Here is a 16,905-nt window from a genome sequence, read left to right as displayed (position 1 = left end):
TGTGGGGACAAATGATAGTCACAGGTGGGCTACAAAGGGAGCCTTATCTGCTGTAAAGGACAGAATTTAGATGCAAGAATTGAAACAGATGAGAGTCTTTTTTGGGAGACTCTCATCTGTTTGGTTTTGTTTTTTTGGTTTTGTTTTCCTGAGAGGGAGTTTTTGTTTCTAAAGCATTAGTTCAGGAATTGGCATTCCTTTTTTAAGGGAGTGCTCTGGCAGAATTTGTACTGGTGCATGGATGATGGGTAAAAAGCAGTACACGTGTGCTAGCACTGCATTCCCTGTTCGTATTTCCTCCATTTCCTCAAAAGGATGCAGAGATGTGTTTATTATTTTGAAAGACTTGATACAGGCATCGAGGGTTCATAATAAATACATATTATGGTAATCTGTAAAGCTTTTCAGTAGGAGTATGATTGAGCAGCAAAATAACTTGCTGGCTGCTGAAAAGCTATCACGCATCCCTTCGCTTGCTGCTGACATAAACCACATTTTAACTATTGACTTAGAGCTAAAAAATGCTGAGTTCTTTATCTTAATTATCTTAATCACCAGGGAGTATAAGTAATGCATATAATTTACATCAGATGTTTTGCAATGTGTTCCTATTACTTGTTAAGCTTCTCTTGTAAAGAAGTGAAGAACTGCAGTCTCTAGGCAAAGAATAGGGTTAGACTATTTGTTTACAGTGAGAATATAAATTTGTTTAACTTTCATGCACAAGCTCATTTAACAAATCTAGCAATAATGCTGTTCTATGTTAATGTTATTTTGGTAGCCAAGCTGTAGCTGCCCTGCTGGTATCTGTATTAACAAATTACTGTTAACGTAAAAGACTTGCTTTTTACTTTATATTTCTAGAACTGCAAGTAATCTAAACTGTAGTGGATAAACTGGAAAACAAACTCAGGGAAAAGCAGTGGTCAATTCTTAAACCTAAAAGCTAAAATGATAGTTTAGCATAAGCTACTTTTTTCCCCTCATGTTTTGTAAGGAATAAATTTACCAGTGATGAAGTGGATTGACTACCCAAAGTAGTATGGTTAGAAATATTGTGACCAGTGTCCTCCCCACAAAGAATTTGGCTGGTGTTAAGATAGCTTTATAGTAATCACGCCTTTAAATTAAATATACTTTTTTATTAAGATATGTTGTTGGGTTTTTTTAAGTTGCAATATAATACAGAGATTAGAAACTTCACCATAGCAGTGAACTTCTATTTGAAACTTCTGAACGTGGTTGATTGTTGTGATAGAACAAGTGGTTCATTGCTTTTTTTGGGGCTTTGGTAATTTGTGTTGTTTTGCTTGGTTGGGTTTTTTTTTTTCATGGAAGTAAATGAATACGTTTTCTTCTTAATCTTCTGCTCTCTAGCATGTGTGCTTTGCAGGGGATGAAATGTGTCTGATTTTAAAACACCACTATGATTTTCTTGTACACAGTTTACACTCCTGAAGCATTTTAAGTGCATTGGGAAATTCATGCAGAACAGGCATTATACTGTTGAAATTCATATTTACCTTTAAGACCCTAAAAACTGTAAAAGAAAACTTTGAATCCTCAAAAACACTATTTTCATTAATTATGGTGACTTCTGGTGTAATACGCATTTATGTTAATTCTTGTCTTAACAAATGAAAAAGGCAGCCTTGAGATAATTATCAGCATTAAACAGACAACCATGAAATTAAACTGTAGGAAATTAAGTATTTCTGAGCCTATAGCTCTAAGCTGCTGAATAGGTGATTTTTTAAAATCCCTTTATTGGCAGAGTTGAAAAGAATAAATGTGAGAAGCAGGCACGGAAATCTAATTTAGTGAAGTCAGTTGACTTTGATAACACAACTAAGTGCATTGCATAGTGATGAGCAGACCATTTCCACTTTCTGTCTTGAAATCCTTTGGCATTTTCTTGCTTGGTTAGGAGCCTCTGCCATCTGATATGCTTAGCAGATGTCTCCCAGAAAGAGCTGGTTATGATAATGCAGCTGGTCCAACGTGATCTATTCTATGGAGCTATTAGCTGAAAACTTTACTTTCTGGGCAAAAGGGTGTTTTCCTGTAATGGGTGTCTTATTTCTACTTGTTAAATTTGGATGTAACCATTAAGTTCTAATATTTGTGTTAGCAAAGAACAGGGTGGGGGGGGGAATGGGTTAACTATAACTTTCCAAAAGTACTTTTATTAAAGTATGATAAAAGAGTTTGCCCAAGTGGTCAGTAGAAAATGGGCTATGTGACAAGCATGCAGAAGTGGTCATAAGAGGTAGCATTGCTGTAATAAAAGTGTTCTGTGTTTGTTGGAACCTCATGTTATTGAATGAGCACATGGCATTCACATGCACAGAGCATTGTGTATTACATTACACTTAACTGAAATGGGAGACACTGGAGGACAGTGCAGTCAATAACTACAACCATGAATAGCACAGCTAGCATGAAAGGGAAGTCTCAATTTTTTTATTCTCCAAAGGTGTCGCAAAGTAGTTGCAAGAGAACAAAATCAAAACGTTTTCAGTCTTCCAATTTTTGATATTTTAAAATTGTTATATTAAATGATTTGATGGAACCTAATCTCAGAGCTTATCTTCTTATTGTAAGTACCTTTTGTGTTACTGTAGTTACATACTGTAATATCTTGCAAAATCTTTTTTCTGCTTTTATGTCTGGAATTGCAAGCTGCATTTGAACATTGTACCTTACCACTACATTTTGTGGTTATTTAAAATGCTCTTTCTATGAATGTTAACATTCTGAAGACCGGGACTACAGCACAGTGTCTTTCTTACAGCTATGTTATTTTGTCCTCATGCGTAGCTGTCATTTAATATTTATTAATAGCGATTGCTACTTGAATAACAATGCCTATACAAGGCTGATAAAAGTTAACAGTTACTTTCATTGTGAAGTCCTAAAAGAATCATTGTTTTGTTCCCTGCCCTTGTCATGAAGAATGTAAGGTATTTTGCTGGGTTGGGAGCTCTCCTTAATGACACTGTACTACGTGCTCTGTAAGGGGTACTTCAAACCTTCCCTTCGTGGGAAGGTTGTGTGACTTCTGAAAAACTGGATTGTATGGTTGCTGGTGACTTTTTGATAGAAAAAATACAATAAATACTCTTGCCTTTTAAACTATAAAGGTGTAGAATGATCAGTTTGCTTGTGGTGCTTCAAATGGTAAAGTTAAAAATAAATCCAACATTTTCTCAAGGCTGTTGTCATACAGACAAGCTAATCAGCAAGTGTTGTCTGCTGGCTTTCCACAGAGTGGAGAACGCCTGCACCAAGCTTGTGCGGGCAGCCCAGATGCTGCAAGCAGATCCTTACTCAGTACCAGCTCGTGACTATCTCATTGATGGATCGAGGGGAATCCTTTCTGGAACATCAGACTTGCTCCTGACATTCGATGAAGCAGAGGTAGGAATCCCAGCCCGACTGATATAAGTGCCTGCACAACAGTATTATTAATTAAAATGTCCCCCTAACTGAGGTAGCTAAACCAAACAATTAAATAGATTAATGAGGTTTTGACCGTTTCAGCTTGATTGGAAACATATTTTGCATTCCTTTCTGTCAGAAGGAGCTTAAGACTTGTTGCTCTGTTTTGTTAGGAGCATTTTTGCATGACATAACGTTTAGGTGTTGCCTGTGATTATTGCTCAAGAAGGCCAGATCTCGTCACCTGTCTGATACCTACCTTCCTGATGCTTTTCTGTATTCCCTTCACCTTACCCATTACTGATCCTTATATTTTCTGTATCACTTCACTGAAAAGCCCTAGGCCACTTTATGTTTGTCTGGCTCATTAGCTCTGGCAATTTAATTGGCCTTGGGGCATGGGAGGTAATACAAATTTGGACTGTCTGGCTAGTCAGGCCAAAGATGTATTTTGATAAATCTAACAGTTGCTACATTTTGGCTGTTGCACAAGCCAGAAACTGACCCAGAAGTGCTGTTTGTCCATCTTCATAAGTACAAAAAAAATCCACAGTTGCAAGGAAATGTAAATGTCTCATGTTTGATTTTTTTTTTTTTTTTTTTTTTTTTTTTTGTGTCACAAATCACAGTCTTGATGCTCTTTCTGGGCATGTAGAGTCTTGCTTATTTCTGTATAAGAAAGATCATGCTGTTAGAAATGTTGATGTCAATCCTAATTCTGCTACAATTTGTTAACCTATGGAATTGTGTTGCTCTTCTTGCTGTTTTGAGTAATCTAACATGGTGTCCTTGTCTCATTTAACCATCTCATGGCAAAGTTACCATGTCCCTCTGAAATGGTTTTTAATAGAAGCCTTATGGGGCTTTCAAGGAAGTTAATAGCTTTTAATCTCTCTTTCTAGTGTTTAGGAAGTGAATTGACTTTTGTAAAGTTAATGCTTTGTGGGACTCACCTGACAACTCCTTGTTAGTGAAAAGAAAGCCATTAGTCAGGAATGATTGATTTTTCACAAGTACTTAAGTTGGCACATGTCTGTCCTGTGTTTCAATATAAAGTAACATTGGGACAAACTGAAATGGGTTTCAGAGGAACCTTTGGTCTTCTCTAGGTGCTAAACACTGCATGTGGTTGATACAAACTCAATGTTAACTTGTTCTACCATAATAATTGTATGTAGTGAAGTGGGAAGTAATGTGGTTCAGAGGTTAGAGTATTTACTGACTGAGAACTGTTTGGGAATCAAATGTAGACTGAAAAAAGTTAAGCTGAGGCAGAGGTCCAGAGGTAAATGAATTTCAGCCTTCACAGATTTTTCTGGAAAGTTTGAGATGTTAGATGTATCTTCCCTGCTGGAATGCTGGGTAATGTTTTATCCATATGTAAAGCTGTATGGTAAATGATACTTCCTCTGAAAGCCTGAAGTCTGCTTTCTATGTAGCTTTGCTTTGTGATTTAAGTTAAATATTTTATTGATGAAATTGCAATGAAAAACTTCAAGCATGACAGCATACATAGGTGAAGCTCTTTCTAACCTATTTTCTCAGTGCTGTCCTTCATTTATCATACAAAGTGAAAACATTTCTGAGTAGTGGAAAGCTGATTAAATACTGGCTTTCCACTACAGCACTTGAGTAATGGAATTTGGGTAATTTAGTCAGGATCTCAGACCTTTATGATTGCCCATTTGTCCTATTAGCAAATGCTGTAACTAAACTGTTCTAATAACAGGTTTGCATTTCTAATGTTTGCATTTCTAAGTGTAACTTAGCTTTAGCTAAGAAATAACAGGATGTTTCTCTCTTAGGTCCGTAAAATCATCCGTGTCTGCAAAGGAATATTGGAATATTTGACTGTGGCAGAAGTGGTAGAGACAATGGAGGATCTGGTGACTTACACGAAGAATTTAGGACCAGGTTTGATTTGCTCCAGTCTTTCATAAATATATTCAGTACAGTCTTTCCCACTACTTTATTCTCCCACCAGCATCTTCCTCACTCAAGCTTTGAACACTGGGACAATGGTAAAGCAGTTGCTTTGGAAGTTTCTATTGGGAAGAATGACTCTTTCTGTTTCACAGTCTCCTTTAAGAATGCAGAAGATGTTGGTAAATGAAATGTGCATGGGAATGATATGTACTGTACTTTTCCTGCACTGTGAAGGAAGTAAGCATGCATTAGTAAGGATAAAACAAAAAAAAACCCAACAAAACCCAACCCCCCCAAAAAAGCTGTGTAACTAAGCACTCAGAGATACAAAATCCATTAAGCTGATAAAATGACTGCACTGGCTGAGATAGTTAGGCCCAGTAGGAATTTCTTGGAATAGTATATGCTACATGTCATATGTTAACATCTTAATGAGGTTGCAGAAATAGCTGTCTTGAAGTATGATACAAAAGCCCAGCTGTTATGGAAATTCTCTGTTTGCTCTTTGATGCTCCTTCACTACCTGTTACTTCACTGTGTTAGCTCACACTTTGGGTGGTGGAAGTGATTGGTAAGTGAGGAGCTGCTGTCTCTATCTCTTTATTGCTCTAGAGGAAACCTGCCATTCATTATGTCATCTGCTAGTTCAAATGCTTTAGCTTCAGCATGAAGTAGCTAAAGTATTTAACAAATGCATTCTGTAAAATCAAGATGTGGTGGTGGTAGTGTAGGAAGATGTTGGAATTAAAATTACACTGAACTAAAGAATGCTTATATAAAACCAGCAGGAATCTATTTATTTATATTTATAAATACTTGTGTAATGTGGCTAGGTGATAAATGAAATTATTAAGAGCTGTCATGGCACAGAGTGTGTTTGTAGATTATCTTGTTTTTGTTTAGCATGTGTATACTTGACCTTGTTTATAGATGTGGAAAAACTTAGAAGTTCCATATGAAGGTATTGTGTTCTCTAAACTTTTATTTCCCATCAGAAATTACCTTCAATTAAATAGTTTTTGCCTGGTTTTGAAGAGGAAAAGATAAAACAAAAGAGCAATCTTCTCTTTCCCTGAAACTTTTTCTTCAACTCAGTATATACACTTTTAGTTTCTCTGTGGTTATTGTCTTACATATCTTTAAAACTGAAGTTTCCCCTAAATTCAGTTTGCTCTGTTGGGCTCAGTTACAAGCATTTGGGTCTTTTCACTGGACCTCACATGCATCATTTCTGTTACATATGTCTGACAGAGGTCTTGGGTAAGTGTCTTAGTTTCTTAGAGTGAGATGAAAGCTTGTCACCTTTATTGCAAATAATCTTCTCTAAACTCATAGTATTCTAAATAAATAGTGAGCCTTGTGCTTCTGAAATGCTGTAGAATCTCTGTCTTTGCCTGAGCTGGCTGCTGCTCAACATCTGCAGCCCATGCCCACACAATGTAAAGCCTGGAGTCCTTGTTCCTTGTAGTTATATTATTGGGCATTTGAACTTAACCATTCATGTGGGTACTCTATAAATAACAGGAGTGTCAGCTGGTACACCTAAAGTCAAGGAAGTGCTTATAGGTTTTAGGCTGGAACTAGAGAGGGGAACATGATTACCTATTAAGGCTTTTGTCATTTAAAAGTAAATGTGGTTCTGCACAGCTTGCCTCTGTGCTGTCAGTGTGAGGATCCTACTACTTTTCAGTGATGTCATGAAAACAGTATTAAGATGCCTAAGACGCTAGCCAGCAGAAAGGTAATTCAGTCAAAGAACATACAGCTTCCTTCCAGTTTTATACCCTGGAGGAGAAAGAGTAGGAGCACAATGGTACCAATTTAAATAATCTGAAGTTTTTATGAAGCTGTGTCTGAAGTTTCCACGTGCACTATGCGGTAAACCTCACAAGTCTTAGCTACTGCTCTAGAATAAATGTAATTCTTTTCAGGCTTCTAGGGTACTGAAATATTTCTAGCAAATATAAAGTGTAAATAAATACAGTTCTTGACCTCTGGTAGAACCTCCTAGCAAACAAACAAAATCCTGATGTTTCCTTTTTCTGTCCTTCACTTAAGGCATGGATCAAATCTTAACAGAAAAGATGATACCCTCCCTTGCCCCTTACATCAGCTTCCAGTGTTCTTTAAGTGACTTCATGTCCTAAACCAGTCATTTCAAGTATTTTCCTCTTTTGTTGATAGGATTTTATTTAAAAAAAAATTTGAGTAGTCTTTCTGTAGTACTTTACATGGTGGCTAGGTTTTGAATAGGTGACTTCTCTCAAGTGTCTGGAATGTCTTTAAAGTAACAGTTGCTAGTACAAAAGTTTTAAACTTCAATATAGTTTTCATCAATCATTATGCCTCATTCTTGTTTAGAAATCTCAAGTGTTTCAATGTTCAATTACTTCAATCTCCAGGAATGACAAAGATGGCCAAAATGATTGACGAGAGACAACAGGAATTAACTCATCAGGAACATAGGGTTATGCTGGTAAACTCCATGAACACAGTGAAGGAGCTATTGCCAGTACTTATTTCAGGTATTCTTTGCTTTGTTCTTTATTATAATTCTGAATTACTGTTTTGAACTGGAGTTCCCATATTTTATGTTAATTAGAAATAATGTCATCATATGTAATCAATTGCAAGGAACTGTGTTTCTTGTATTAAAACTACAATCCCTTTGAGATAAAATGGTCCAAGCAAAAGAAAATGTTCCATGTAAATACGGCAGAAGATCAACTTGACCACTGATTAGTCTGATATACCTTTTTCTAATCTCTGGTATTTTCACAGCTATGAAGATTTTTGTAACCACAAAAAATTCTAAAAGCCAGGGAATAGAAGAGGCCTTGAAAAATCGCAATTTCACAGTAGAGAAAATGAGCGCTGAGATAAACGAAATAATCCGTGTATTGCAACTCACTTCCTGGGATGAAGATGCCTGGGCGAGCAAGGTATTTTCATATCAACATTTGTATGTAGAAGTCTAGTTTTTGTCTACTGTGCTTTACCCTTTTAAACTTGCGCTTTTGAGACCACTGAAATATGTATTAGTGCATCAGTTTTGTAGCACTATGTAATCGCATCGTATAATGTCTTCAAGGTCAAGTATATTCAGAGATAAATATATTCATGTATCTTTCAAAATAAGCTTTCTCTCAATAAGCAAAATTAAAATAATGTGGCATTTGAAGGTAGTTCAATGGTTTACTGTAACTCAGTCGTCAAACAGAAGACAGATTCATTCATGCTTTATTTTCAGCATTATTAGGAAGTCCTGGAATATAGTGTATTCCACTCAGAGAAGGATATTTTCCCTATCTATAACTACCCTATATAATAATTTTTGACGTAGGAAAGTTAGATATAAAAGTTAGTGTTCGTTCAAAAAGTTCGTTTGTTCGTTAGTGGTCTCATAAATGAGATTGAGGTTTTCCTTCTAGATCCTGCCAGAAGAGATAGGCTACTGTTGTATTCCTTGTGCAAAAGGCTTGGAATTGAGAAATTTTAGTCAGTTTTGGGGGATTCCTCCATGAACACTTGCCCCGTTTCTCCCTGCCCCATTTTTATTCTGAACATGAGAGTAAATTTCAGGTTTTTGTCTTATCTCAGAGAAATCTGTTAGATGGAAGAGGCTTTCTGGCTAAGTTTGATGCCTGTGAAGTTGGCCTATGGACAGGATTGGTTCCTACAGCTCAGTGTTCAGCTGTGTGAGTGACTGCAACCACTTACCTGGAGCTAATTGCTGCTCTGAAGTGATGGTGAAGTGTCTAGAAGACTGTAAAGCAGGTCTGATAGACAGAATCATAAGTGTTGTAGGCTTACAAATAAATGCAGCTGCATAACTGAAATTCCTGCCAAGTTCTTTTTGAGTACTTGGAAGTAAATTGCTGAGGATATTTTTTAAGGGTTAATGCTATGAACAACAAATAAGCCTAAATGTCATGGAAAACTTACTGAGACCTGAAGCCAGACTGGTTAGTAAACGAAGCCTAGCAGGAAATCTAACTTTGACGTAACCAAGATATAAAATCACTTTGGCCTTGGTTTTTGGCACTTGACCCTTAGTTTGCCTCTTGATTTATTTTGTCACTATCACTTCCTTATTATGACTACTGTATGCATCTCTGTTTTTGTTGTCCTGTTTCTTACCCTTTTCTCACCTTTAGAAGGTAAGCTTTCTTCCACACCTTCCACCTCTACCTTGTACTAAACCCCAAAAAAGCATGTCTGTGGGATTTTGTGCTGTGTGCAGACTGTGTGATGTGCAACTTCTGTGTGCCAGCTGTGACACTGGCATTAAAACTTACGGATATACACACAGTTTTAAAAAATCATAACAGCTCTGTCTAGCTGTGTGTAGCATTGGCTGTCACTGAGAATGGTAATTGCAAGCTGATCTGCATCAAGACTCTTTCAGAATCTGATTAGAGTTAGGGCAAGATTTTACAGCACATTCTTGCTGAATGCTTTTATGTTAATTTATGAGTCTCTGTAGTGACAAAGAAAGGGTCCAGTCATGCAGGAATGAGCTTTCTGCATGGTCAGAAAGCTTTATTAAGTCAGGAATTTTGTCCATTCCATAGCGTTTTACCCATAGCCTTCCTTCATTTCAGATGGTTCCTGCTCTTTAGGTCTAGGCTTAAAACTGCAGTCTTGCATGGGTACTTTTTCAAATCAGTTTTAGTTTTGGATTTAAGCTTTCCTGTATTTTATGAAATACGAATACTATTTTATTTTACACAACAAATTCAGAAATTCTTTTGGTAGAGAAAAATGTCTATTGCAAGGAGTTGGCAATTTAGGCTTAGGAAACTCTCATTCATACTGCTGGTGAGGCAGATTAATAAAGGATTTAATAAAGAAAATGGTATATTAGTAGTGTTTCCGAATGGAAAATATTGGTCATTATGCATAAATATGTTGTGTGGATTAGTATAATCAAAGTATCATTCTGTTCTGAACTGAGTACTTTTTAACTGTATTTTGGTTTTGAATTAAGATATCCTGATGATTTGGAACTGTAGCACTGGGCATTAATCAAACAGTGATGACAAAGCATTTGAACTGAAAAATGCAGTGGGATGAAGAAGCAGAAACTAGTTTGCTAAAAGCCACCTATCACAGACATTATCCTGTATTTGCACACATATCTAACAGTTGACATTATTTTGCTAGGAGGGGGATGAAGGAGCTATTTAGTTGTAGTTGAGGACACTGTTGCATGCACTTTGTGCCTGGTGGTGAAAGAAAAGATTTTCCCGCTCCTTTTCTGGAATAAAGTAAGGTGTTTGGGGATGCCCAGCCTTGAATTTTTATCTGTGTAATACATGCTGTTGCTGGACTTTATTTTATGTTTATTATTTTGAGTTATTTATACCTTGAGTTATCACAATCTGTCTAGAGATAGTGGAGAAAACAAGGTATGGAGGCAAAGTTGTAGGTTTTGTAGGAGTTGTAGCTGTAGGTAAACTATTTTGTTGGTCTCTCTGGACTCTGCACATTACTATTACTGGATTGCAATAATCTCTGTTTACACTGGATTTTAAAAATAGTATGGTGCTTTAGAACTGAAATACTCTTCTTGGACAAAATCTTGGGGAAAAGAACTGTATCTATTTTTTCATTCATAGCTTTGAAGTTTTTTCCTTTAATTTTTTTGTGTTACAGAGGAATTTAATTTTCTCTTGTGTATTGTCAGTGTTTATTTTAAAATGAATTTGAAGTAATACTCAATTCAAACATCTTTCATTTCCATGGCATTGGAGGGAGTTAACAGTTGTAAGAAGCTGAGAGATATTGAATATCTTGCAAGATTGAACCCTGAATGGTGACTAAGCTATCTATCTTGCCAGAACACTGGCTTTGCCTATTTCCTCCAACATTGCCTTCTTTGGTCATGAAATGCAGATATCCTTAGACTAGACCACTTCATTGAGTCAGAGGTTGCGTTTTACATCCAGCAAGGAATTCTGTAGGATTTATTTTGCTCTTTTGCATAGCAGAGCCAATAATACCTGCTCCCTGAATAAGCTCAAAATTCTTGGTAGTGGCAGAAATGATGCATAAAGTGTCTTCAATAATACTTGCTTTAGGAATTGGTTTGGAACAAATCCAGCTTGCTCTTTTCCTTTCAGACAGTGTTGCCCTTGTTGTTTAACTTGATTAACTGAAATAGTTTACCTCTTCTGAAAATGCAATAGTGCTGATTTTGTTAATAAACTTCCTTTTGGTAACAGGGCAACTGTTGGCAGGGAGAGGAGGGAAAGAATCAATTTTTGCTGATAAAACTGTATAAATTTTTTTGCAGAAGAGCAGTAGGATTTTAAAAAAAATTAAGCTTGCAAACAATATTCTGTTGGTAAATCCCAAAGAGTTACATTTTAAACATATTTAGCTGTTTAGGGGAGGAATAAAGTATTTAAACAGGTACAGAAATCAGGGCTATCGAGACACTTTCAAGCAGTGAGACCTTGAGCAAGTTGCTGGTTTTTTTTAGATTGGGTGTTTCTGCTTTTGTCTTCTTTTCTTTCTTAATAGCCTGAATTGTTTGGTAAGTCCAGACCTTTCAGTCTGGCTATACTTTTGTTGCTTGCCAAGTATCTGACACCAGACACAGCTCTGGCAGACACAAAAGTGCTGTACCAACAGCACTTAAAGATGCTTTCCAGTTTTCTATTGCATTATTCCACTCACTGCAATGAAAACTCCTGATCAGGCTAAAACTGAGAGGGATTCCTTGGGCTGTGCAGATGGGGAATTGGTGCTTTAAGAGCAGTTGTCTTGAAACGCTTCAGCTGCTATGCTAGGATTTCACCAGATTTTTTAAAACAGAAAAAGGGGACAGTGTTTTGCCAACATGAGTGCAGTGGAACACAGGATAGCCAGACTCACCCTGCAGAACAATCCAGTAACTCCATATGATTGGGCAGATGGATCCTGTTGCTACTGGGGCAGTGCTGGCAATTAAAAAGTCATGAGTGCAAAATCTGGAACATCCATGATGTTGTCCTCAGATATTAGACTTCAGATTCAGAGGCTTCTAAAGAATTCTGCTGAAACTGCAACTCTGCAGGCAGCTGAGACAACACAAAAGCCTGTGAGAGTATAAAGGGAGAGGCCAAGACAGTTTTCCCAACACTGCTTTTCTCCACCCACTCCTGCCATCTCATTGACACAATAAGAAACATCTGTTGCCTTTTTAAAAATTCAGTTAATTGTTTCAAAGTATTTCTGGGTAGACAGTCCTGACGTAGACCATTCATTTCAAGCTAAAGTGGCTGCAGCCTGATAGAAACAACAGAAGACAGTAACACCTACCTTCATAGGTAGTAAGATTTATATATACATTTGAATATTCAATGAATATTTGCTTGTCTCTTATCATACATTGAATGCACAATGCTTGAACTATAGAGAAGATGACTTTTAAAATAATGTGCCCATTTGCCACCCATAGCTGCATATCTGACCCTTTGGAAGTTTTTTTCAAACAGGTCCCAAGTAAGTTTGGAGACCCAGTTTCTAGATTTGAGACCCAGTCATCCAGGTGAAAATAATTGTGCTTTTGGTGCTCTCTCTCAGGCTGTGATTCAAGAGCATTTAAAAATATTCAGCTGCATCACATGACATTTTAAGAAGTTGCTTGCTGAATTATATTACCTTATGAATAGCTGACAGACCAACATGCCTGAATAAAAATGCCAGAATATTAGTGTTGTATGTTTGAGACGAAGCATACCGAATGAACAACTCCACAAAAATGGGGCATTTCTTTAGTGTTGTCAGGATAGCACATGCTATAGCAAGATACTGATCACTGATGGCAGTAGGCTTCTCTTCAAAAGTAGTGGACATGGGCAGTCTGATTCAGATGCTGCATGAGAGCCAGGCTTCTTTTTGTCATCTCTATACCATTCATGGGATCTTAGATGTATTTCAAATCACTTCCAGGATATGTGTGGTAAAAGACTATTTTGGCTTTTCCACGACTTCTACGTAGGTACGTGTTACTGTTTTCACTGTCCTTCCATTTATGTAAGATGCAGAACTTGTGGCCTCTAGTGGAGGGATGGCACACGAACAAAGTGCAGACTGTGCAGAGAAATCAGAACTGGGAGGCTGTTTCCCCTGCAGCCAGAGGTGTTGGATAGTAGTGGCATAATAGTGAAAGAAACAGCTTCTTTGATGATCCTGGCAGAGGAGCTCGGAGTTTAAACAGTCACATGTAAATACATGTGTTTATCTCCAAAGACATTCAGCTCCATATCTGAGACTTTCAGAAATTAGCTGGCAGTCTTACTTTTCTGTAAACAGTAACTGTTTGACTTGAAGCAGCAGAGCAGGTGAGAAATGCAGATGTGCAGCCTCTTACACCGAAGTAAGAAGTAAAATTCACAGGCTAGTTACCAGATACTGATACTCCAATTACATCACAACTCTTCTATGTGTCCTGATGTAAAGTGGAACTAACTCCAAGATGTGTGCTTATTAGAGCTCCAACTTTAGAAATAAAAGCACTAGTAAATAAAGAAATAGAAAAACCACTAAAATTGCATGCATAATTTTTGCATTTTGAGTGAAATGAAAATGTCTGTTCTAACTGGAAAGAAGCAATTACGACCTGCTAGTTTGAAAATGGGTTTTGAGCTGCTTATACGAATGGGTTTTTATAAGTAGACTCTGCTTTATAGAACCTTTGTCAGCTTTGCATTGATTGCTTGTGCTTTGATATTTTTGTTTTGAGAATCATTTTGCTGGTTTCTCTTTTGTAAAGGACACTGAAGCCATGAAGAGAGCTTTAGCCTTAATAGATTCAAAGATGAATCAGGCAAAAGGTTGGCTGAGAGATCCCAATGCACCTCCAGGTAATATTCAAACACAAAAAGCAGCATAAAGTATTTTGATTTTTGAAGGTCTCATTATTTCTGTTAAGACAAAATGGTCTTTAAGCATTAATAACCCTTACACAGTGGATCATTCTGAAGGTGCTTGTATTTATTCCTTTCTTTAGACACTGGGAATTGAACAAGTTGTGGCTAATGACCTAGAAGGCTTTGCTTCTTCTAAATGGTGTCAAATATATGTATTCTATGGAACATACATGTTCTTAACTTGCATTGCAGTACTAACCCCAAAAACTTATGAATTGAACAGTACTTAATTGTAGCCATGGCTAATATTTAAAATCCCTCCTTTTGTGCTTTCAAATTTTTATAACTTGAGATTTCCCTAACAGAATCTCTTTAAGTGTTTTTCTTTCAGCCTTGACATAAAATTTTTAGTAGGAAAATCTGCCATAAATATTCTTTATTGTAGTCACCTTTACTTATATAAGGGGTTTGTTAACCTTTGTATATATGTTTAAAGTAAACAAAACTCGATAGAGGCCTGTTCCATTTGGATGTTGAAAGACCTTATCAGACTGACTTGCTCTGAAATCAAAGCCAAACTAATGCAGTTGTAAAAGTTGGATGCGAGTTGTTATTTTTTGGTCTATATCTCCATTTTTGGTAAATGTGCTTTCACAACTAAACCTAATGCAGTTCACGTGACATGATGATACCAGTAGCTTTCTCGTACATGTCAGGGAATGTCTTGTTTGCTGTACTGACTGAGCCTGTGCCTCAGGGGATGCTGGTGAGCAGGCCATAAGGCAGATCCTGGATGAAGCTGGCAAAGCGGGAGAGCTGTGTGCAGGCAAAGAGCGCAGAGAGATCCTGGGCACGTGCAAAACCCTGGGGCAAATGACAGACCAGCTGGCTGACCTCCGGGCTAGGTAAAGCTCCTGCTTGGGATGGGCACTCCCCAAGTGCTATTGAAATGTTTTCTCTGCAGTTGACACTTCCTAACCTGTTGAAAAGCAGGCCAGGACTGTATCTTACCTTTTTTACTTCAATCTCTTCTTTTGTGAAGAGAATAATGTGTTTTAATAAGAGAAATGTTAATCACATAATATGATGATTAGAATTGCTCAAGTAGATAATTCTGACTTTGCTTGTTGTCTAACACATAACCTTCCTCCAATTTAGGCAGAAAGGAAATTTGAAACTCTCCTGTTAACTCTGTCCTCCAAAGAGGATATACCCCAATTACTGTAAGATACATGGATATTCTACTTTCTAGGTGTTTTCTGGGATGTTAGATCACATGTGGTGGTTGTTGTTTATCCTTCATTGGCAAATGCTGTTGAACTTTGTGTGTACATGATTGAGGCAGCTAAGACATTTTATTTTCATATTTATTTTTTTTATTGATCTGCTGTCACCACTTAGATGTGGTGAGACTTTAACTCCTGCAGATTCTGACTCTCTGTAACAGTCTGTAAATGAGGAGAAAAGAGGCCTTGTCCTGGGTACTTTAATGGAACTACCTAAAATAGCTTTACTTTTTGTCTCTTAAAAATGTTTATTCTTCTGAGGCTGCTAAGTGTCACATTCTGGAATAGGGAAAATATATTCTTAGTTTTTATCTCTTCTTTGGTTCCTCAGTTAATTTTTGTTTCCTTAAGGAGGAAACAAATCTGATTGAATACTATATCTCTTGCAGTAATTGCTGGGAATAAACATAAACAGGTTTTGTTGCCTCTTGACTAGAAAATAGCTTTTGTCAGTGCTGAGCTTTATCTGTGGTGCTCTTTTTGTCTCGGGCAGAGGACAGGGTGCCACACCCATGGCCATGCAGAAAGCCCAGCAGGTGTCCCAGGGTCTGGACTTGCTCACTGCCAAGGTGGAGAATGCAGCCCGCAAGCTGGAGGCCATGACCAACTCGAAGCAGGCAATTGCTAAGAAGATTGATGCTGCTCAGGTACCACTAGTGATTAATAAATACTTCAGAACATTGCTACTCTGAGCTGTTATACTGAACTGCTGTAGTTGTTTCCAAATAAAACACAGTTACTTGATAGGAAGAACATAGAGAGGATACTTGTTTTGACAAAAAAATCTTAATTTCAGTGATTTACAGCATATGGTGAATTTTGCTTCAGTTGATGATCTTTTTTGGTAACTTACTTATCATTACTAAAAATTTCAAGCTTATTAAATTAAAATGATGGAACACCCTAAATTTGCATATAAACTAATCTTATTAAAGAAAAGAATAGAAGAGTTTTAGATTGAACAGACTTATATGTGGATAAAACCAGAGCCCTTTCTTTGGACTCTGTTTTGGGAGTGGAGTTCAGGATTTGGAACTGTATGTTAATGACAGAAGAGAAATGATGGTAATGAAACTACATTTTCTTTCACTTGATCCTTTATTTTAGTTACTCTTAGTGTCCCTCAATGGTTAGTCTCTTACCCAGTGATTATTATGATGGTCATCAAATAATGGACCTTCTATATATACACCTTATTTAAATGTGTATGTGTGTCTATTATAAATATATAAAGATACATTGATATTACATATGTTCAAATGAAATGGTAAAGGGACTTTTTAGGAAGAGCTCTGTGAAAGTACCACCCTGGGCTCAAGAGCATCTGTTTTCATTTTTTTTGGAAAGTCACATCATCAGTTTCTAAAGGCAGTGATTCAATTTTGCTTCTA

At 37.0% G+C, this 16,905-nt stretch overlaps 1 protein-coding gene across 3 annotated transcripts in view; it reads left to right on the top strand.

Annotated features, from left to right (window-relative positions):
• Positions 1–16,905, top strand: part of VCL (vinculin) — a 54,817-nt gene that overhangs the window by 20,319 nt on the left and 17,593 nt on the right. For 2 of the 3 annotated variants that reach the window (XM_038141142.1, XM_038141143.1), the window contains exons 3-9: positions 3,270–3,420; positions 5,247–5,355; positions 7,770–7,892; positions 8,149–8,309; positions 14,132–14,222; positions 14,986–15,133; positions 16,008–16,161. In XM_038141142.1, coding sequence (XP_037997070.1) covers positions 3,270–3,420; positions 5,247–5,355; positions 7,770–7,892; positions 8,149–8,309; positions 14,132–14,222; positions 14,986–15,133; positions 16,008–16,161 — 937 coding nt within the window. Of the gene's footprint in view, positions 1–3,269; positions 3,421–5,246; positions 5,356–7,769; positions 7,893–8,148; positions 8,310–14,128; positions 14,223–14,985; positions 15,134–16,007; positions 16,162–16,905 lie in introns of all 3 variants that reach the window. The other variant, XM_038141141.1, reaches the window with a different exon arrangement.

This window comes from Motacilla alba, chromosome 6, assembly GCF_015832195.1.
Source record: "Motacilla alba alba isolate MOTALB_02 chromosome 6, Motacilla_alba_V1.0_pri, whole genome shotgun sequence".
NCBI classification, from domain to species: domain Eukaryota; kingdom Metazoa; phylum Chordata; class Aves; order Passeriformes; family Motacillidae; genus Motacilla; species Motacilla alba.
Note: the sequence above shows the minus strand (reverse complement) of the source record. Positions and strands in the feature narration are given on the sequence as shown.